General features: G+C 33.6%; 1 protein-coding gene across 2 annotated transcripts in view; it reads right to left on the reverse strand.

Annotated features, from left to right (window-relative positions):
- Positions 1–4686: 4686 nt before the first annotated feature.
- The window catches only part of LOC149144159 (U-box domain-containing protein 52-like), a 30796-nt gene continuing 13180 nt past the window's right edge, over positions 4687–22302 (reverse strand). The window contains exons 1-10 of one of the 2 annotated variants that reach the window (XM_089446541.1): positions 20986–21184; positions 8626–8747; positions 8399–8520; positions 7943–8130; positions 6939–7378; positions 6676–6756; positions 6545–6598; positions 6281–6361; positions 5773–6201; positions 4687–5643 (exon numbers count right to left, since the gene is read on the reverse strand). In XM_089446541.1, the coding sequence (XP_089302667.1) occupies positions 4876–5643; positions 5773–6201; positions 6281–6361; positions 6545–6598; positions 6676–6756; positions 6939–7378; positions 7943–8130; positions 8399–8520; positions 8626–8747; positions 20986–21169 (2469 nt within the window). In that variant the 5' untranslated portion in view covers positions 21170–21184 and the 3' untranslated portion in view covers positions 4687–4875. Of the gene's footprint in view, positions 5644–5772; positions 6202–6280; positions 6362–6544; positions 6599–6675; positions 6757–6938; positions 7379–7942; positions 8131–8398; positions 8521–8625; positions 8748–20985; positions 21185–22302 lie in introns of those variants that run through there. The other variant, XM_089446540.1, reaches the window with a different exon arrangement.

Raw genomic sequence — 22302 nt, forward strand, 5'->3', positions numbered from 1 at the left:
CGACAATGAACTATAGCGGGGATCCTTTTACCCACATCTGGGAGTGGAAGAGACGCTCCTCCTCCTCTGGATCTTTGGGTTCCTCGTTCTGGATCTTCGTGGTGGCAACAATGGTGTTGGGCTCTGAATCGATAATCTTCTTCCCTTTTTCATTCCCCTTGTCGGGTTTTGACTGAGAGTAAGAACATGCATCTGATTCTGAAACCTTTAGCTCGGCCACTAGTGATTGCTTGGACCGACACTCACTTGTGTTGTAAGTGGAGCTCTTATGGAGCTCACACCACTTTCCCGTGTCCTTTTTCAACTTCGCGACATTGTTCTTTGCTTACAGCTTTGGTGGGTTGTCTTGGGCCACCCCGCCTTGGCTTTGTCCTTTGTTTTGCAGTTTGGGGGCACCTTTCCCTTCCTTCGGATTCACAGATCCAAAGTCTCGCTTCTTCTGTTTAAACTTTTGCTTGATCTTGACGACATATCGGTATGTCGTGCCGAGCGAGGAGATGTTCAGGAATTCTATTTCTTCTTGGATGTACTTGTGTAGGCAGCCGCGGTATTTGAGTACCAAATGCTGCTCTGAATCCTTGATACCCAACTTTGTGAAAAGGGTATGGAAAATATTGGTAAACTCTGACACGTCTTGGTCCCTGCCCTACCATAGCGTGGTCCACTTTATGTATTGATCCTCATAGCTTCCGACAAGGTAGTACTGTTCTTTGATGGCAATCCAGAATGAATTCCAAGTGGGTGCGGCTGAAAACAGTGAGGTAGTACTTTCATCCTTTTGCTCGTAGTAGGTTTCCCACCAGTCCTTGATGTGGGGGCAGCTTTGAGAAGAGCAAAAGTAATATTTTCCTGGCCGGAAAAATCATGAACAGAAAAATACCCTTCTAGCAAATTTAACCATTTATCTACGGCGTCTGCATCTATCTGACCCTCAAATATGGGAATGTTAAAGTTAACTTGTACCTTAAAGGGTGTGGCGCTTCCAGAGTAGCTGCTAGAAGTAGATGTGTCGCCCCTGGGTAGCCACTGAAGGATCTGGGCAAAGTTGTCCATCATCGCATTCCTTTGTCGCTCGAGGGCCTCTTTGAGCAAGATTTTGATAGGATCTCCTGCCCAGTCATTTTTCTTTTCATCTGCCATGGGAGGCCGTCAAGATTTGCAAGGCTGGTCTTGCAAAAGTTCGACCAGTTCAAGCCCTAACTCCTTATATCCTAACCTCATTGGGGACATGCAAAGAAAGATAGAGAAAGAGCAGACCGCTCTAATACCACTGATCCAGATTTAAATAGGAACGCAACAAATTACAGATATAACCATACATATAGAGATGTAGCAGAAATAATACTTCATTTCATTACTGTAAAACACTGAAATATGCTTACAAACAGAAATGGAAATATCCTAGCTAGGGTGATGGTAGCTTATCTCTGAGAAGAAATGTGGCGGCTACATGCCTCTGAACTAGGTTACAATGAGGCTCGAAGGCCTATTTATTGTTGAGAAACAATGGAAAACCCTAAACATCCAAAAACCTAACCCTAAAAGATGAAACGCCAAACTGTGGGCCCCGTTTGGGTAAATTGGTACATCAACTTCCCAGGGTCGTAACTTTGGCATAGGATCTCCATTTGATGCGCACAATATCTTGTTAGAAAGATCTATCCGAGAAATACAACTTTGGGAAGAGTAACATGACCCATATTACTTCTAGCTTTCCTAAAAAAATGTCGTTTTGGGCCTCAAAACGGCTCCGGAAGTTCAGGACCCGAAAAACTGCTAAAAATAGTAAATTGTGCTACAATTAAGAAAACTAAAAAGCTGAAAGAAACAATGGTGGGGGTCCAAGTGGACTTGGCAGGTGGCCACCAATATCCACCTGGATCAAGTGATGCTTCAAACATTTTTTTGGAATTTTCTAGGCCAACCTAAGTGCCCAATAGGGGTGTGGGATTTATAAGAAAATATCACCTTGCCCATGCCAACAACCATTTTAAACAAAACTAAGATAAGGAATTGAGCATTGAAGAGCTTGCAAAGTTTCCATATTTAGAAACATTGGATGGTATGGTTGATGACTTTTCCAAGGTGTTTATATCCACTTTGATGTTTTCATGCATTTTGTACCCATTTCAGTGTTTCCAAGCATTTTGAGTATTGGGGTGCCGCCAAACTAAGCATTTCCTACAAGTTGGAGAAAAATATGTAAACATAGAGGCATTTCTCCAACCCTAGATTGTATAGTACTTTGCTTCTCTATATATAAATGTCATCAATTGAAATGCATCTACTTTTACAAATGGAGTAGTTGGTCAAATTCTACAATTTGAGTGTGTGTGGGAGTGATTCCTTGACTCTCTTCTTATGTGTGCTTGCAAATGTGGGCTAGGTATTGCAATGATCCATCAATGTTCTTGCCATGTGTTCTTGAACCCAAGAAAGCCAACATGGAGGTGTGGGTGATCCATCAACTCTTCCTTATGTGCTTCCACCTAGGCGAAGTTGGGTGATCCATCAACTCTTCCCAAAGGTGACGGTAGATTGAGTGAAATCAATACAAACACTAGTTTTATTGAAAGAAACAATGGTCATTCTAAAGAGATACACTTTTATATGTCTGCACCCAATTCATATTTATGCATGAATCTAGGCTATGCATTTGTTTCATTAAATAAACCCTAACCCAAACCCATTTAACTAGTTGTTGTACTAAAGTACCGACACTCTTTACATCTAGGGTGAAGGGGGAGATATCCATTTGTAATGTTGATTTCTCTTAATCATTGTGAGAGAAAAACAAAACCATCATATAATTTATCTTAGTTATTATAACTAAACAATGACTAAAAATAAACTAACATAAATCAATTTTAAACTATTTTTAATTCCTCTGGTTAAAAATAAGTTTATTCTAATTTAATATGCAATTGTAATTTGTAAAACTAAATAATACTTATTCACATAAATCAATTTTGAACTATTTTTAATTCCTCTGGTTAAAAATAAATCTATTCTAATCTAATATGCAATTATCGTTTTTAAAACTAACTAAATAATGCTTATTCATTAATATCATCATTTGTAAAACTAATGAATGATAATATTTATTCATTAAAACAGTCTTATGATTCAAATGGATCATTTTGATTTTACATGGATGATTTCTCATTTAGATGGTTTTGGTCCTTGGATTAGTTCACAATTCATAATACTATTTTTAGTACATGGCTCGCATTTTCCTACTCTATTGTGAACAAATACAAAAATACAAAACTAGCATTTTGAAATAGTCTTATGATTCAAATGGATCATTTTGATTTTACACGGATAATTTCTCATTTAGATGGTTTTGGTCCTTGGATTGGTTCACAATTCATAATACTATTTTTAGTACATGGCCGACATTTTCCTACGCTATTGTGAAAAAATACAAAAATACAAAACTAGCATTTTGAAATAGTCTTATGATTCAAATGGATCATTTTGATTTTACATGGATGATTTCTCATTTAGATGGTTTTGGTCCTTGGATTAGTTCACAATTCATAATACTATTTTTAGTACATGGCCAACATTTTCCTACACTATTGTGAAAAAATACAAAAATACAAAACTAGCAATTTGGCTTGTTACTTTATTGTTTCATACTAATTTATCAACTGAGGAGAAGATAATATAACAATGGTTATACATGTTGGTATGACTGCAATTAGGGGTAGTTCTTTATAATATTCCATTTTTATTTGTATTATTATGGACATCATTATTATTTTTGGTTGTAGTTTAAACAAGTTATAAATTGGTTTCAACTATTCAAAATGATGAGAAAGAAAATTCTTATTTTTGCCTAAAATCAAGCAAGAACCATTTTGGATTGATGGTTTGGAAATATAACATGTTAACGTTGCCCTATTGAATTGTAATAAGGTTTATTTGAAGGTGTTAAATCTATTTTTGCATTAAAAACAACAAATATCACTTATCTAAAAATTCAAATATGACTTCAAAAGATGTTAACTCAAGTAGTTTTGTGAACAATTCTTTTCATTTAGATTAAAAAATTAGAAATATAGCAAAGATTGCATGCATGGATAGATAAAAAACTAAAAAAGTTTGAAAACATAAAATGCTTAACCCTCAAATTAGGAATATAGCAAAGATTGCATGCATGGATGAAAAAACTAAAAAAGTTTGAAAACATAAAATGCTTAACCCTCTTTTTATTTTATATTATATGGTTACCTTTATTAATTTCTGGTCAATATCACCTTATTTTATATTAAATGGTCACCATTATTGATTTCTGTTTAATATCACCAAATTCATTATATATTAATGATGTTAGATTTTTTCGTTTTAAACATTACTAATGGTAGTAAATAGTAATAAAAAGGTATAAAAATAACTCTTTTAAGAAATATTAAATTTATTTTTATTATTAAAAACTCAACACGTATCTTATTTTATTATTATTTTACGTATCTTATTATTAAAAACTATACACGCAGTTGGAATATATGCTGGATATTCTTAAAAGGAATATATGCTGGATAGTCTTAAAACCTGGCTTGCATATCAGGCAATAGAATGAATGCTTTTTTACGGAGTACTTGAATTGCACGCTATATTTTTACAGAGGAACCTGTTCCATTTGAATCAAAGATATAACAGTGGACACATAATAAGGACTTCAAATTGGCAAAAGCGGAACTTATTTAGATTTTATAAGAGCACTTTGAAAGGATAGTATACAAACTCTCTACAGGGAATACTATTATACAGGTCAAACAAAATCACATTCCCGCTTCAGTCTCTGCCTGGGCGTTTGAAATTTGTAGAAGGAACCCACCTGAATAATTTCTGCTTCTGGGCCATTTCTTAATTACAATTTTGCGTAAGGGTGAACCCCCCTGAAGAATTGGACAATGTAAGTAGCCAGGAAGTGCAGTGCTCAGCATGAGCATCAGCAAGATCTCTGAATCTCTCTAATTCTGGCAGAACAACTGTCCCCATATCTGGTCTGTCTCTGCGCCGGAATTCTGTGCATTTGAGAGCAAGCTTAGCGAACTCTATAGTTTCCTCAAGAGGCCAACCCCCTGCAGTTTTGTCCAGAATTCCATTGAATGAGCCCTCCTCGAGGGCTGCTTCAACCTTTTCTGTAAGGGCCATTGGGTGTTTGGCTGTCAGCAATTGCAGGAGAATAATTCCTAGGGCATATAAATCAGACTTAGGGCGGAATATTCCGGTCCGTAGGTACTCTGGATCCATGTAACAGAAGGTACCAGCAAGGAGTGTGTTCTTATATTCAGTAATTGTGCAAGATACTGTTGGGAGAATGAGCTTAGCTAGTCCTACATCGCCGATTTTACTCACAAAATTGCGATCTAACAATATGTTGGCGGGCTTTAGATCGCGATGAACGATTGGCATTGGCTTGGTGGTGTGAAGAAAATGAAGCGCAGAGGCGATCTCTGAAGCAATTCGAAAGCGAATAAACCAAGGAAGAGAAGGTCTTGCACCCTTGCGGAACAACTGATCCTCTAAACTGCCATTTTCCATGTATTCATAAACTAGACATCCACGTTCAGGGCAATTGCCAAGCAGCAACACCACGTGGGGGTGATGTATGCGGCTTAGAACCTCAACCTGCAAAAAGGAGCTAGGAATGTTATCCAAAAGTTTCTTTAGATTCTATTCCTTTAGACTCCCATGATCTTCACTCGAGATAAAAGTGGAAATTAAAGCGTTAGTAAATCACCCAAAACCTTTTCATACCTCTTGTTGGAATTCATGCCTTCCTTTAGCTGTTTCTGTTTGGAGAACCTTGATAGCCACAGTGGTATAATCCAAACTGCCCTTGTAAACTGGACCATATCCTCCCTCGCCTATTTTAAGTGATTCAGAAAAGAAATCTGTAGCAGATTCAATTTGTTCTATTGAATATCTTCTACATCTTTGATCAGCTGATTCGAGAGCATCCTTTGCTTTGTTACTTTCATATGATTCCCGGATGGCTCTCAATCCTGCATCTCTTCTCTGTTTTAGCTCCCTTAGAGTAGCTTTCCATCTTGCTTTGGCGTCTTTCATCGCACCTTCACAGTTCGCTTTAAACTGCAGAGCCAGTGAACTTGCCAATTCTTCTTTCACCTTTGCCTCCTCTAATTTGCATAAATTGTCAATCAGCTGGGCATTTCGATCTTCTGCCTGCCACGAGTAGTGTAACTTCTTTTAAGGACACAACTTAAAAATCAATTTATTTATTTTTTTAGTAAAAGATGCTTACCTTGCACCCTGCAGAAATTGCCTCTTCAAATGCTCCCTTGTACGTCTCCCTATTACGCTGAATTTCACTCTTAATATCAGGCTGCATGCAGGAAAAAGTTTACCATTCAGTTGCAGAACAGAAATGCCTTGCTACATTTCATCCTATGATTGCATAGTTAAAAGGGATCATGTCCAAAAAGCATAAACATAACTAGTTAATCCCAGCACTTTCACAGTTCGCTTTATATCCTAAAGCCACTGAGCTTGCCAATTCTTCTCTCACCTTTGCCTCCAGTTTGCATAACTCTTCAACCAGCTGGACATTTCGTTCTTCCGCCTGCCACGAGCAGTGAAACTTCTTTTAAGTACACAGCTTAAAAATCAATTTATTTATCAGATAGAAAAGATGCTCACTTTGCACTCCGCAGAAATTGCTTCTTCAAATGCTCCCCTGTACATCTCCCTAATACGCTGAATTGCACTCTCAATATCAGGCTGCATACAGGAAACAGTTTTTCATTCAGTTGCAGAACAGAATGCCTTGCTACATTTCATCCTATGACTGCATAGCCAAAAGGAATCATGTCCAAAAAACATAAACAATTAATTAGTCTTATTGTGTGACTGGCTGATTCATTTCTCACCAGCCTTCCCCAAAAGGAGCTAGTTATGCTCACCATTGACACAAATAGCTCTTCCAAATCATGGCCACTCCCTTGCAGTTTCCTTCTGTTGTTATCAAAGCTGAGCTTGCCACTACCATCAGTCGTCGTAGTCTCTGTGTTCCACCCACCTTCCACAACTTGTACTTCTGAATCAGGGACGCTGAAAGAACGAAGTTCTTCAACAATGGCATCTGAGCTTCTGGCAAAAGTAGAAGTAGAACATTCAGAAATCTCCACTGCTTCAAGAACATCGATTGTTTGACCTATAGAATAGGCTGGGCTGTTCCGCGCATCCACTCCACAAGAATGCGACCTGGGTATTTCTTTATCAAGATCCACAACTATATTCATTGAATCTGATTTACTCTGCCTTATAAGGCAGGCATTTCTGTGAGCAGGTAGATGTTGAGACTGAAATGGAGTAGTTTTACTGGTTTCTGGAACACCCTCCCCTGCCATTTCAGAAACAATATTAGTAAGCTCAGCAAAACGAAAGCAGACAGATTTAAAATTTATTTTACTTACATTTTTGTTCTTTTTAATCTGTTAAGAAAGCACCCCAACATCCAGCCCATAGGCAAGGTAAGATGTTCCATAGCTTAACAAATAAGGGCACAAAGTCACGAGCTCAACATGTCAAGGCAAGGTAAGATGTTCTATAGAGCTCAAGGCTATACAGCAAACAAGGGCTCAAAGTCATGAGTTCAATAGGTCAATTTGTAATTTTGTGGGAATTGAATCAACATGTCAAGTTGTGAGAATTGAATTTGGGTAGGAAGATGACAATTCTTCCTCTCAACTACTTAGATAAACCCAATTGCCTATTTTACTTGGATTTTATTGTGAAATGTAAAGTGAAATGAAAAGTATTTTAAGCACCATTGGCATAACATACAGCTCACTTGAAACTATCCAAAACATAATTGCTGGCAAGAGATATGCCAAAAATGAGTACATTCACAAAACAATTCATGACACCATAGAGAAACTGTCTTTGAAAAGTAATGTCGCAATACCTCTTGAGAGTACCGTATCTTCAGAACTACAGGTAGAATGATTCCTGGTATCACCACAGCTGCTATCTTGTGCGGAAGTGGTGCTTGCATGCACTGAAGCAAGTCTGCCTTTCGATATAACATATACAGAACAAAACTTTGGGGCTTTCATCGCAATATTTGCTGGCAAATCATGGCCTTTGAGCTTTCTACAAAGGGATTCATAGCATGGACATGGCATGGAATCAATACTTGATATAGAAAAATCTTAACTTTAATAACAGTAAATGTGCTTATATGAGTACTCGGTGGAATCAAAAATTTGTTGGGATAAACAGAAAATAAATCAAATTAGATAACATTTGAAATGAACTATAGAAGTGCTACCAAACTCTGGGAGATTTGTTCACCAATGAAGGGTTGAGACGTTGTTTAATTAGTATATCCTTAAATTACTCAGCTTTGGCAGTTATTTACCTTGCTATTATATTACGAGAAGATGATCCCATAACAAGTTTACTGATTCTGTAGTTTGAGATATATTTCAGAATTGCCTTTGGTACATTATCATCTTCTAGCACAATGATTTCTGCTCGCACCTGATTTCCAATGACAATAAATAAATACAACTGCTCCAGTCAGATCTGGCAAACCAACTGCCTCATAATCAAAATATTCCAAGAGGAATAAAGTTTTAAGATGACCTGTTTGCTGTTACACATCTGCTGAAACGGCCTTAACATGTTTAGAGTTCGTGATTCAACTTCTTGCACATAAGCAGCCACAACATCACCGCATACCTGTGCAATTGGCATCTGATTTCCCACTGCAAACCAGAAACATATTGAAGTTACATAAACAGGATTGCAATCATACAAAACTCAAAAGCTCTAGAAGTAAAATACTGTAAATGCTTAAAAGAAGGTGCAGAACTCAAGGGAAACTTTGGAAAACTCCCTAACACTCTGAAATTTTACTGCATTCATGGATAGTACCCACTGCAAACCCTTTGGCACTAATTACTGCACCTGACTTCACAACGACATCACCTGACTTCACAACGAGATCAAGTGAAGCATGCAACAGAGGCAGCCAACTCAAGGGGTATTTATCTCACAGAATGCAATAGATCCCTTAAAATTGAGCTTTGTCTCAGAATTCAAATAAGTGAAACAGGACCAACTGGCATATACCAATAGATAATTGCACTGACTGGCACATCCACAGCCTAGGTAGGGCCAGGGATCACTTAACACTCATAGTTTTGGTGTGTAGCACCAGGGTATATGTATGTGCGAATTTTTTTATATACCTTCCCACGACTGACCTGATAATTGTGTTGATATAAGTAAGGTCCTTTATAGTTGGGTGGGGGAGATGTCTGCTAATTTATGTGTGTCGTATTAGCATAGATTCATTTTTACCCTGTATCTAGGTGTTTATTTTAAGTTTTCTTTAATGCATAATATATCATAATATATGTAGGGTTAAGATAGATTTGTATTAATAATAAGCCATACATAAACTCAATTTAGAGGACATTAATAAATCTTATGAGGAAATTGTTTTAAGCCTTGAAATCACAGGTACGTGAACAAGCTGAAAATTCTTAACCAAAGCCAATTACATCAATTTGCAGTTATTATTATGCAAAATCATTCAATTGACTCCGTTGGCATAGCTAATTCTTATAATAAAATAAAATTATCCCAAACTTAATGCTTCATGTTTCGAGTCCTTCCATTTTGTTAGTACTAACACAGTTTCATCTTAATTCCAGATCTGTTATGTGAATTGTGCTGGTAAAAGCATCCAGATTGGCACCTCCAGGAGTTTTAATACCTCTAGGCATATATACATCCAAGATAAGATGAATTGTGCTAGTACGTTAAGTTGCAATGAACTAAACATTCAAACGGATAAATTGAAACATGCTCTTATCTGTAATCTTCCTTGATATATAAAGCTCAGATGTGTATTGCTTACTCATGAATCATGTCAGACGTATCTAAATGATAAGGCTTTTAAAGGGGCCATTCAACCAAAGTTGTGAACCGTTCCAAGATACTGCTACAGCGATTACTATATTCTACAAGACACTGTCAAGACCAGAAACATACGTCAAGTTATTGAAGCAGGATAGCTATTGACTATGAAGTACCTGTTACAACTGGTAGAGGGTTCAACACTGAAATGAAGCCATCTGTACTAACTTTCCCAAGCTGACCATAATGCACGAATGTGATCAGATTCTATACAGGTTTGTGACTTACTAACCTTAACCAAATTAAGTTGACAACCTAGACCATGTTTAAAACTAACGACGAAAGACAATGGTTGACACCTCTGTTTTACAGAAGATTTTTTTTTTTTTTTTTTCATAAAAGGAATTGATGTTTTTTTTAATGGGTAAGATTAAAGAAGGCTAAACATTCTATCTATTTCAACCTTTTCCAATTTGTCATCACCAGAATCTAGTCAGAAAATCTTATTGCTATTTTTAAGCATGGAAAAGGATTAACACTTTCAAATATCCCCATTTCAACTGGATTGTGCAATGTTATAATCAGAAAATCTTATGCTTATTTTTAACCATGGAAAAGTATTAACATTTTCAAATATCTCTATTTCAACTAGATTGTGTAATGTTAATATCTGATAGTTGCAATCCATTCAATCCAAAATGATTTTGATTTTTGCTGGTTTTAATTACCAATTTCCGTTCTTATTTTGAGTCAATGGAAAAAGGCCAACTCAGAACACATTTATACGATGGGATAAGATTGTCTTGTTATGTTAATAAGCTCAAATGTGTGATATATATTGAATTAATTGAAATATAAAACAAATAAACAAATGATAAAACAAATAAACAAATGATTTTTTATAAAGGGCTTAGTATGTTACTTGATTGCATTCATTAAACAACATAAATCTATTTTAACTCTAAATCTATCAAGTTCTAAGAAAATATTAAATCTCTTTATGTATAAGTTTTATTAAATGAATCTAGGCTGGTTGTACTTGCGCTCGAGCCTATAAATATCAAAATTCACTACTTATTTGTAATATAAAAATACAATTTTGATTATTATTAACATATTTGCATTGTAACAATATTTCTATATAAACATCATATCTATAATATTTTTGTTTATATAAAATATGGTATCTTTTTTTATCTATGTATAATAATTTTTTGGTATTTTCTTTTTTTATCTCAATATACAATAGCTTTTTATATTAAACATACCTATCAAATTTCTCTCATATATATATATATTTGAGAGAAATTTTATATTTGGCTATTATAAATACTAATTCTTTTAACCAATATATTACGATGCAAGTTTTACGCCTATGACAATGTCTTTACCATTCTAGACTGTAAATACACTAGTGCAACCATGTTGGCAAACCGAGCATGAAGGTCATGCATTACCAAATGGGGTAGATTCCGCAGTTCCACTTATGGATAAAGTTACACTAAAAAGTTCTGAACAACCGGCCAGTTAGCCATTGGTACCGGTCACTTCCTACTCCAGGACTGGCATTTAAGAGCATCCACTTGTAACAAGCTATTATACCACTTTTGATCATGATAATTATTATCAAGATGTACCTAATCTTGGTTCTATTCGAAACAAATCCTAGTATGAAACTGTGCCAAAGGAGACATAGGTAAAATAGAAAGGAGACATATCAGTGACCTAATGGCTCAGCGGAACTATTTGATGCAGTATTGTCGTTGGACTGCTAGGAAAATAAAACCATGCCAGCTGAACTTGGGTGTGAGAATTGTGAACCTTAGTATAACCCAGCATTATGAAAATATTAAAAAAAAAGTTATTCCACTAAACTGAAACATTTGACCCAAAAATTAGGAGATATCTTCAATCACTAAATAGATAGATCTATTATCATGAAATTCAAGCTTCTTGAAAACAGCATCAGAAAAGCATCATGAGAACTGAGATTCAACGGGTGACAAACATATTTCTATGATACATAATGGTCACTGATATTAGCCAAAAGGTCCATGCAGATGGAAATCGCCTTGAGTCTTTTATAGTTCTTTTGTAATCAATGTTAACTTCAAATAAATTCGAAATATGGGCATCCTTTCCAGATCAAGAGATCGATAGAGGATAAAAAGACATCCGAATTCACATTTCAATTGGATTATGGTCGGAGAACCACTTAGATACTGTGATTAAATTGTAAAAAGAAGGCCAGATAAGTCACTATACTTGCAAAAGCTGAAATGTACAGAATTCTGATCCTGCTCTGTAGCAATGACGTCTGACATCTGTATCATAATAGATAAAATTAGTGCAATGATATGTATAAGAGGTGCTAGTTACATTTGGCAATGATGTGAAAAACAACTTCACCCCATAAAAATTCATAACTTGCTTGTCCCAGAAAAGTAATTGGCTCTATATAAGCATTAACAAGTTTAAGTCAAAAGTCGCCTTGCCTGCCTTCCATCTCTAAGATTGGCATACACAAGACCATGGTCTGAAATTTGAATGGATCCCCATTTCGTCAGTTTGCAGGACGGCTGATATTAGATGTGTAGGGCCATTTATGCTTCTGTGGAAGTTTGCATGTCCGTCAAGTAAGCCTGAACTCATTAAGTTCGTCGAGTAAGAATTTAAATGGAACCAAAACCAGACAATAGCTAGGCATGATGGTTTTAGCTGAAGGGATTATGATTTCATTGAGAACATTATTCTCTAAAATTATCGAGGAACAAATTGCCTATTAGAGGGTATTGAACTCTTTCAGACAGCTCAGTGAAGCATTGTTCTAAAGCAATCTCAAATCTCACGCATCCCACACAGCTCAATAAGCGTTACATTAAGAGACAGAGATCAAGAGGAAGCTTTCTTATGAAAAACAAAAAACTGTTAAACTATCATACATGAATTTTAACCTTGGATTTACAAGAATTTTAAACTGGGATCTGGGATCTACTAATCAGTGAATTTTAACCTTGGATTTACAAGAATTTCAAACTGGGATCTGGGATCTACTAATCAGTGAAGAGCGGGAATTTTAGGTGTAAATTTGCAATGATGTTAAAAAACGGGCTTGCTAATTAATTTAGGAGTAGGGAGGCGCTGGAATTGCCTGGATGGTCAAAAGTGATTGAAATTGGGAAATTTAAGTCGCATAAAACATAAAAATATGTATAAATTTTTGAGATGAGAATATCTGAAAATATGACTAAATTTTTGAGACGAGAATATCTGAAAATATGACTTTCCAAAATGGATACAGGGAGAAATTGGATCTATTAAAAATACAAAAATATAAATATTATAGATTTTTTTAATAACATATTATCTTGTCAAAAAATAAGATGGATACAAGTAAATAAAATTTTAGGATAACTACGTTTTGATTTTTATAAATAATTATATGATACAAAATCTCATAATTTAGTGGCATTGAGCCTTCAGTAATGTTAGAATTCAATAGAAAAGCTACAATTTTTTATGTTACATTTTCTATCATTTTATTTTAAAACTTTAATATTACTATTCGTTAACCAGGCGATTCTCAAAACTCAATTCCTATCTTTGCTCAGTCGTAGAGGGTTGTTGGCATGAACAAGACAATGCTATTCAATGGGAACTTAGCTTGGCAGGGAAACTTCAAAAAAAAAAAAAAAGCAGCATAAATTGCCTCTCAAAACGAACAAAATGCCATTAGCCTTATCATATCGTATTTCTAATAATTTTACTTGAAGAATTTAATATTACCATTGATTATAAAGGTGACCAATTCCTCAAAATTCAATCCCCTATTTTTATTTTGTCTTAAAAAGTCATTGACATGGGCAGTTTAATTTTTTATTATAGGTCTCACACCCCTCTCAAGAACTTAGGTTACCTTGAAAACTTCCAATAAAAATGCCCAAAACATCACTAGAAATGGTTGAAATGCCTTGGAAACATTATTAATCATTACAACTTTTCCAAATCTTAAAAAATCTTTGGCACAAACAATGCAATATTATCTTATGAATCCCATGCCCCTATCCAGCACTTAAGTTGACCTGGAAACTTCGAATAAAAAGCACCAAACGTCACTAGACATGGCTGAAATGCCTTGGAAACATTGTCAGTTGTTTTTAACGATATTTCCAAATCCTAGAAACACCATAAAATATGGCCAATGACATTTCCAAAGTGATTTGACCATTTATAGTCACTTTGTGGGAAATTTCGAAAGTATCCAAGCAACCTAAGTGCCTAGAAGGGGTGTCTAATCCATAGGAAAATATCACCCTGTTTATGCCAACAACCCTTTAAAGACAAAAGAAAGATAGGGGATTGAGCTTTAAGAGGTTTGTCACCTTTGGAAATGTTGTATAGTATGACCAACAATGTTTTAGCTATCTCCAACTATGCTTCACGCAGATTTTTGGAATTTTATAGGCCAACCTAAGTGCTCAATAGGGGTGTGGGACTTATAGGAAAATATCAACTTGTCCATGCCAACAACCATTTAAAACAAAACTAAGATAAGGGATTGAGAATTGAAGAGCATGCAAAATTTCTATATTTGGAAATATTGTATGGTATGGTTGATGACTTTTCCAAGGTGTTTATACCCATTTTGATGTTTTCATGCATTTTGTACCCATTTCAATGTTGCCAAGCATTTTGAGTATAGGTTTATGGTCAAATTAAGCATTTCCTACAACTTGGAGAAAGATATGTAAACACATACACATTTCTCCAACTCTAGACCGTATAGTACTTTGCTTCTCCATATATAAATTTCATCAATTGAAATCTCTACTTTTATAGAGGGAGAAGTTGGTCAAATTCTACAATTCGAGTGGGTGTGGGAGTGATTTCTTGACTCTCTTTTTATGTGTGCTTGTAGATGTGGGCTAGGTATTGCGATGATCCATCAATGTTCTTCCCATGTGTTCTTGAACAAAAGAAAGCCAAGGTGGAGGTGTGGGTGATCCATCAACTCTTCCTTGTGTGCTTCCACCTAGGCAAAGTGGGGTGATCCATCAACTCTTCCCACAGGTGACAGTGGATTGAGTGAAATCTATACAAACACTACGTGTATTAAAAGAAACAATGTCCATTCTAAAGAGATACTCTTTTATATGTATGCACCCAATGCATAGTTATGCATGAACCTAAACCATGCATTTGGTACATTAAATAAACCCTAACCCAAACCCATTTAACTAGTTGTTACACCTGAATTACATCTAGGGTGAAGGGAGAGATATCCAATTCTGTAATGTTGATTTATCTTAATCATCATAAGAGAAAAACAAAACCATCATGTGATTTATTTTAGTTATTATAACTAAACAATGACTAAAAATAAAGTAACATAAATCAACTTTGAGCTATTTTTAATTCCTCTAGTTAAAAATAAATTTATTTTAATATAATATGCAATTGTAATTTGTAAAACTAAATAATACTTATTAACATAAATCAATTTTGAACTATTTTTAATTTCTATAATTAAAATATGTCTATTCTAATCTAATATGCAATTAAATACACAATTATCATTTGTAAAGCTAACTAAATAATACTTATTCATTAAAATAGTATTACAATTCAATTAAAATAAGCAATTATCATTTGTAAAACTAGTTAAATAATACTTATTCATTAAAATAATTTAGATGGATCATCTTGATTTAGATAGTATTGAATTACTTCAAAATTCATAATGTTGCTTCTAGTACATGGCAGACAATTTCCTACACTATTGTGAAAAAATACAAAAATATAAAACTAGAATTTTGGCTTGTTACTTGATTGTTTCATACTAATTTATCAATGAGTTGGAGGAGAAGATAATATAATAATGGTTATACATATGAGTATGATTGCAATTAAGGGTAGAGTTTTAAAATATTACATTTTTATTTGTATTATTATGTATATCATTACTATTTTTTGTCATAGTTTAAACAAGTCACAAATTGGTTTTAGCAGTTCAAAATAATGAGAAAAAAAATTGGTATTTTTCCCTAAAATCAAGCAAAAACCATTTTGGATTGATGGTTTAGAAATATAAGATGTTAACATTGTACTATCTAATTGCAATAAGGGTTATTTGAGGGTGTTGAATCCATTTTTACATTAAAAGAAACAAATATCGCTCATCTAAAAATTCAAATATGACATCAAAAGATCTTAGCTTGAGTAGTTTAGTGAACAATTCTTTTCATTTTAACCTTCTTTTCATTTTGCTTATATGATAACCATTATCGATTTCTAATCAATATCATCAAAATCATTATATAATTATTGATTTCTAATCAATATCATCAAAATCCTTATATAGTAATCAAATTAAATTTTTTCATTTTAAACATTTATTTAATAATAAAAACTATAAAAATAAAAATAAAAATTAAATAAATGTTTAGAAATAAAAACTATAAAATTATATATATTTTTAAAATTTGGCTTTTCTTTATCAAGTTTATTTTTATTATTAAAAACACTTTTATTTATCTTATTAATTCATAATACTACATTAATGAAAAATTTTAACACTAAATTTGTTTTTAATTATTATAATATTTCTATATAAATTTTTAATTTAAAACATCGGTTAATTAAATAAATAAACCTCATACTAAATTTATTTTTAATTATCATAATTCATAATATCACCTTTGTGGATAATCTCGATGGATTTAAGCACCTCTAAACGCGAGGTCTCTCGATGGATTTAAGCACCTCTAAACGCCATGTCTCTCAGTATAAAATTATGAAGGCTTTTATCGTTGCCAGATGAAATAAGAAGAGGCGGCATCCAATAATAAGAGCAAATTTCATATCATAACAGCAGGGAGCTCTTCTTTGCCTTCTCTCTATAAAGCGGGCCAGGTCAAATTCGCTTAAAAATAGTTAATTATGCACTAAGTTAGCGGGCCAGGTCAAATTCACTTATAAATAGTTAATTATGCACTAAGTTATTTGCTAGTCGAATTTAAGAAAAATATTACTTAGTTCAAAAATTTTAATATTAAGTTTATTTTTAATTATCATAATATTACTTAGGTAATCTCAATAGATTTCAGTACCTTTGGGTTAAAACCTCAAATCTTTTAATGACCATTTTATTTTGACCATTTGCTTATATGCCTTGATTTCAGTACCTTTTGGGTTAAACATCAACTCTTTTAATGACCATTTTCTTATTAGGCTTATAAGGGATTATAAATATATTTATTTATTTCATATTTTTTTAATTTGAGAAATATTTTCTTATAGTTGATTATATATTTCTAGTGAATTATATGGCCATTTTCTTATTACGCTTATAAGGGATTATAAATATATTTATTTATTTCATATTTGTTTAATTTGAGAAATATTTTCTCATAGTTGATCATATGTTTTTAGGGAATTTTATAATTGTAATTTTATTTATAAATTGGATGTGTAATTAGTTTTGTATGGGATGTGTAATATTTTTAAGCAGTTGCCTTTTTTTTTATGGGAGGACTAAACGTTAATATAATAAGATGTTATTTTATTTATTACTTTCAAGTTTTATGGGGTAACATCTTTAACTATAGTTTTTAGTGTTATAATAATCTAAATACTCTTGGTTACGTGCTATTGATGTTATAATAATCTAAATATTTTTAGTGTTATAGTGACAGCGACTACTCTATATATAATTATCCCTAGAAAATGTTATCCCTAAAAAAAATGAAATTACCATAATATTAGTATCCATAATAGTAAGAAATTGTTTTTTTGCGAATTAGACTATGCAGTAGTAAGAAGGCACCAATAGTCGAAACTGTTGACTAAGCAACAATTTTCATAACATACATTTGCAGGCCACGATCTATAGACCACCGAACGAGGGAGCTCCCTCATGTTTGGCATTTTAGCCTAGTGTTTTTGGCATGGTTTATCTGTGAATTGTCCTAGAAAGGTTAGCTTGTATTTGTGTCGTGAAGCTAGACATGGTGGCGAGTTTGGAGGCAAACTCTATGGTCGGGTTGGAGCGGTGGGGTTCGGTTGTGGTGCATGGTTTTTCCCTTTTTCCATTCAAATACCAAATAAGTGAATATCTTTTTGTTCACCTGTTATTTGATTCATCATCGTTATAAGACATTGTCATGGTCTTTGTTTTATTTAATGAATATATATAAATTTATTAGGTGTATTGCGTCTTAATTTGATAAGGAAATGTACGGCGGAGATTTTAGTTGAAATTTGGTGAAAAAAATTAATCTCTTGTTGTTTAAATTAGGGTTTTTACTACATATATAAATTTAGCATTATAGAAAAAAAAAATTGGACATTTGGATTATGGAGAGTTCAAACTCAAACTCGTGATTCCAACAAATGCGTACCAAAATTTAAACAAATTAAACTGAAAAATAAATCAGAAAAACTTCCAAAACTTTAACTAATTTTATTTCCAATCTATAAACGTAAACCCAAAATAAATATTTACAATTACTCCAAATACCACGCTAATAATGAAATACATTTACCAAATAATTTTTATTTTTTTTAAATGTTTTATATTCATCCCACTATCTTGCTTATTGTAATAGTAATCATGACACACCCTGAACAAAAAAAAACCATCAAGTCTTCATGATAAATGTTTTATGTTCATCCCACTATCTTGCTTATTGTAATAGTAATCATGACACACCCTGAACAAAAAAACCCATCAAGTCTTCCATTATCATGAAAGACTAATGTTTCAGCGTTACCCCATTTTTTCGACCCTGGCATATGTTACGTCGTTAATTCAGTAGAAAATGGATTCTAAACTTCTCAATATGTACATTTGTGATAATAAGCTTCCATTAGAAATATAAATCTAAAAAATCAAGAACAAGAAAATACTTACAATGTATATCTGCTATGGAGATAGGGTTATAACCAAGACAAACGCATTCCACCGCAACATTTACTCTAAGTGTATCAAACAAGCAGAGGATGGCTTTATAGAAATGTATTTATTCTTTATAGAAATGAATAAATACAGAGATGATTTATTGTAATATTTTTTTTACAGGGTTAAAGTGAATGAAATCTGTTTATGGTATTTTTTATGGTATTGATTTATAGTATTTGTTTTCATTTTTCGAGGGAAAACAAGAACATAAAGTTTTTAGAGAGTTTATTAAGTTTATAAAAGGGGATAGGAGTTTGACAATGGAACTATCTTGAGTTTGTCTATCTTATAAATTATTGTGTGACATTGTATGGTGGACCTATTCAGCATTCACAAGTAAGCTTCAGTGTCTTAGATTAGTCATTGTTGAGTAGCTATACATATAACTGGTAAGAGCTTCAATATATTTGTATGAGCATATATCTTGTTTTCAGTTATTAATATAAGTAAAACTACATTTTCAGATACTTTAATATTCATTGTTTGTTGTTTTTTTTACGGTAAACATTTTAATTAGAACAATCAAATATAAACATTTTGATTAGAACATTCAAATATGCCATGCCAGATGTATTAAAAATTTTGATGTTTGAGATCTTACATTTACTAAACAATAGGAGACTCTGGGAAAAAAAGGGTCCCAATGGCCGAGAAGTAAAAGACGAGAAAGGAATGGTGTCAAGGTTTCAAGACTGGCGCATAAAAAATTATCCACTGAAAGGGTGGTTTTATAAGAGTTTGACGAAAAGACCACCAGGACGACCATGGGTGAAGTTCTTAACACTTCATGTCATGTCGCTGGTGTGGAAAGTCCTAAGTCGAGCTATTAGGTGTCTATGTTTCAGAGGGAAAGCTGGAATCTATTGTCTTAACTTCTCACATGCCTGTCCTTTATTCCCAAAAGTTCATCCGGCTACAAAGATTCCTACAAAAGTTTATTCATCTCACTGAAAGCACAAATAGGTAAATAAGAATTACCTTGCAACCCAAGTCCAAAATCGCCCGCTTAAAATCTGTGGGAACAACAACATGGTCGGAATTGATTCTCATTTCCCTTAGCTTACAGGATGACTAATGCTAGATACGAACGCCATTTATGCCACCTGTATGTGATTGTAATGGGGAGGTTTTGCATGTCCAATATGTCTTTGGGATAAAACTGTGTAGATTTAGAGTTGGGTGAACTAAATCTGCGTAGCAGGTTTACTCAATTTAGCGCTCACAGGATATCTTTATTTGATTGAGGATTCTGGAATATTTCAGCAATTTCATCGACAAAAGTGAAGTTAATTGACTTCACTTTTATCTATCAAATTTTCCAAATAGTCTAACTTGTTTATTTTGATTACGGATTCTAAAATATTTCAGAAATCTAATATTCAAAAACCTAATAAATAAAAGTGAAGTTGATTAACTCCATTCTAAAATATTTCAGAAACCTAATATTCAAAAACCTAATATATAAAAGTGAAGTTGATTAACTTCACTCCTGTCTGTCTCTCTATCCCATTTTCACAATATTCTAAAATTTGCATATCTTAATAACTAGAGCCAAGAATTGATGGGAATCCTGAGGCGTGTACTGCCATGGAGGTTTGAAATAAGAGATTACAGGTTTAACCAGTTCCTCGTACTCTTATAAAGATTGTTGATAAAATGACCGAATTTAAATCCAAACTTTTATCTCTAATCACATTTTTCTCACTCATTACCAAATCTTGCAGAGGTGATTTTAGTATGGTGAAGATGATCCATTTATCAATATATTACTTGTATTATATTGATTCAGATGCATCGAAAAGCCTAGTTTCGTATGCTGTTAGGATTACAACTTCAAAGTAATCAATTTTAAAAAACTAGAGAACTCCTTTCCACTCAAAATATCCTCACCTTGATGCATTAAAAATTTATTTTTTAAAAAAATTCTAAGCTTTACACATGAAACTTTTTAAAATTTAAACCCACAATGCACCCACCAAGACAAACAGATAAATTTTTCCCCTGGTGACTTCCTCTTACACCTTGCCTCTCCATGCAACAACGGTGTGGCAAATCCCAGAACAATAATTTATAATTTGAATAACTAAAACACAAGGCGTTATAGATTTAGCAGAACATACTGGGAGTTGGAACAGCGATAATAGGAGGTCTCACATTTATGAGCGTCAATCGATCTCCCTTCAAAATCAACCTATCCAGGGCCCATTTAACTGCATGCCTGCTGTTCTTATGCCTGCAACTACCCACAGCAACAACAACAGAAGCAGCAGCAGCAGCATCATTTTGTTCAATCTCCTGCATCATCTTCCTTTCTGTTAAGTCACCCATTCCCCTGTAAACTTTCATGGAGTCTGTAAACTTTCATTGAGTCCTCTATGTTAGAGAACCCGAATTAATTCATTTATACTCCAACCAACAGACTCTAATAATGCCACGATGAGATCACTGCACTTACCGAAAGTCACAAGATAATTTCTACAACTCTGGAGGCTAAATAATCTCCATGAAAGCACAAGATAGGAGGCACAGCCAGCGATAGAGACGTTGCCAACAATTCGTACAGCCGCCCAGCTGGAGTCTGATTAACCTTACGTGTAAGAAACTAAATCTATACATCGTTATCTTTTTCTCGTTAATTTCGGAGAATATTATGCACACCCTACAAATTTAATTTTGACGAGAAAATTGAAATGGTATATTCTATTCTAGAACTCTGGATACTTGAAAGATTTTGCGTAGAGAATGTATTAGTGCAATGTTTTAGGTAAGAATTTTCCTCGGAGTATTTAAGTTTCAAATAAATTTGTGTTTTTTCCACGCATGTCCACCGTTTTAAAAATTGACCATGCAATTTTAATTTGCAGTGAATCTAATTCTTTAATAGATTCTAACTATCACAAGGAATAGGTTAACACTCACTCAATCTGAGTAATTTAATGAAAGCTGAAGTCAACACCGGACAAACCTTAGTTCATAAACCACTACTTTAAAATAGTTGAAAACTTGCAAAGTTGAAAAACCAACACCGGACAAACATTAGTTCATAAACCAATACTTTAAAATAGTTGAAAACTTGCAAAGTTGAAAAACAAAAGGTTGAAAACAAAGTTTAAAAACTTGCAAAGTTGAAAAACAAAGGGTTGAAAAACAAAGTTGTTGGTTAATAATTAGTTGATTGCATGTTAGTTTTTTTTTCAATAATAGGAAAATTTATCATAATTTAATTATCAAACTAGTAGTAAGAATAATATCATTTGTTGTTATCTGTGAAATGTGGAAAATTTATCATAATTTAATTGTCAAACTAGTAGTAAGGACAATATCGTGCATTGTTATCCTAGAATATAGGCTAATTCTATCACTTTTGTTCAAGAAAAATCAGACGCCACTGGAACTACTCACTCAATGGTCTGTAAAGGGTAAGTTTTCACTCCTTA

Source organism: Pinus tabuliformis, chromosome X (assembly GCF_031772625.1).
Source record: "Pinus tabuliformis cultivar Carrire ecotype Pingquan chromosome X, CPIR1, whole genome shotgun sequence".
Taxonomy (NCBI): domain Eukaryota; kingdom Viridiplantae; phylum Streptophyta; class Pinopsida; order Pinales; family Pinaceae; genus Pinus; species Pinus tabuliformis.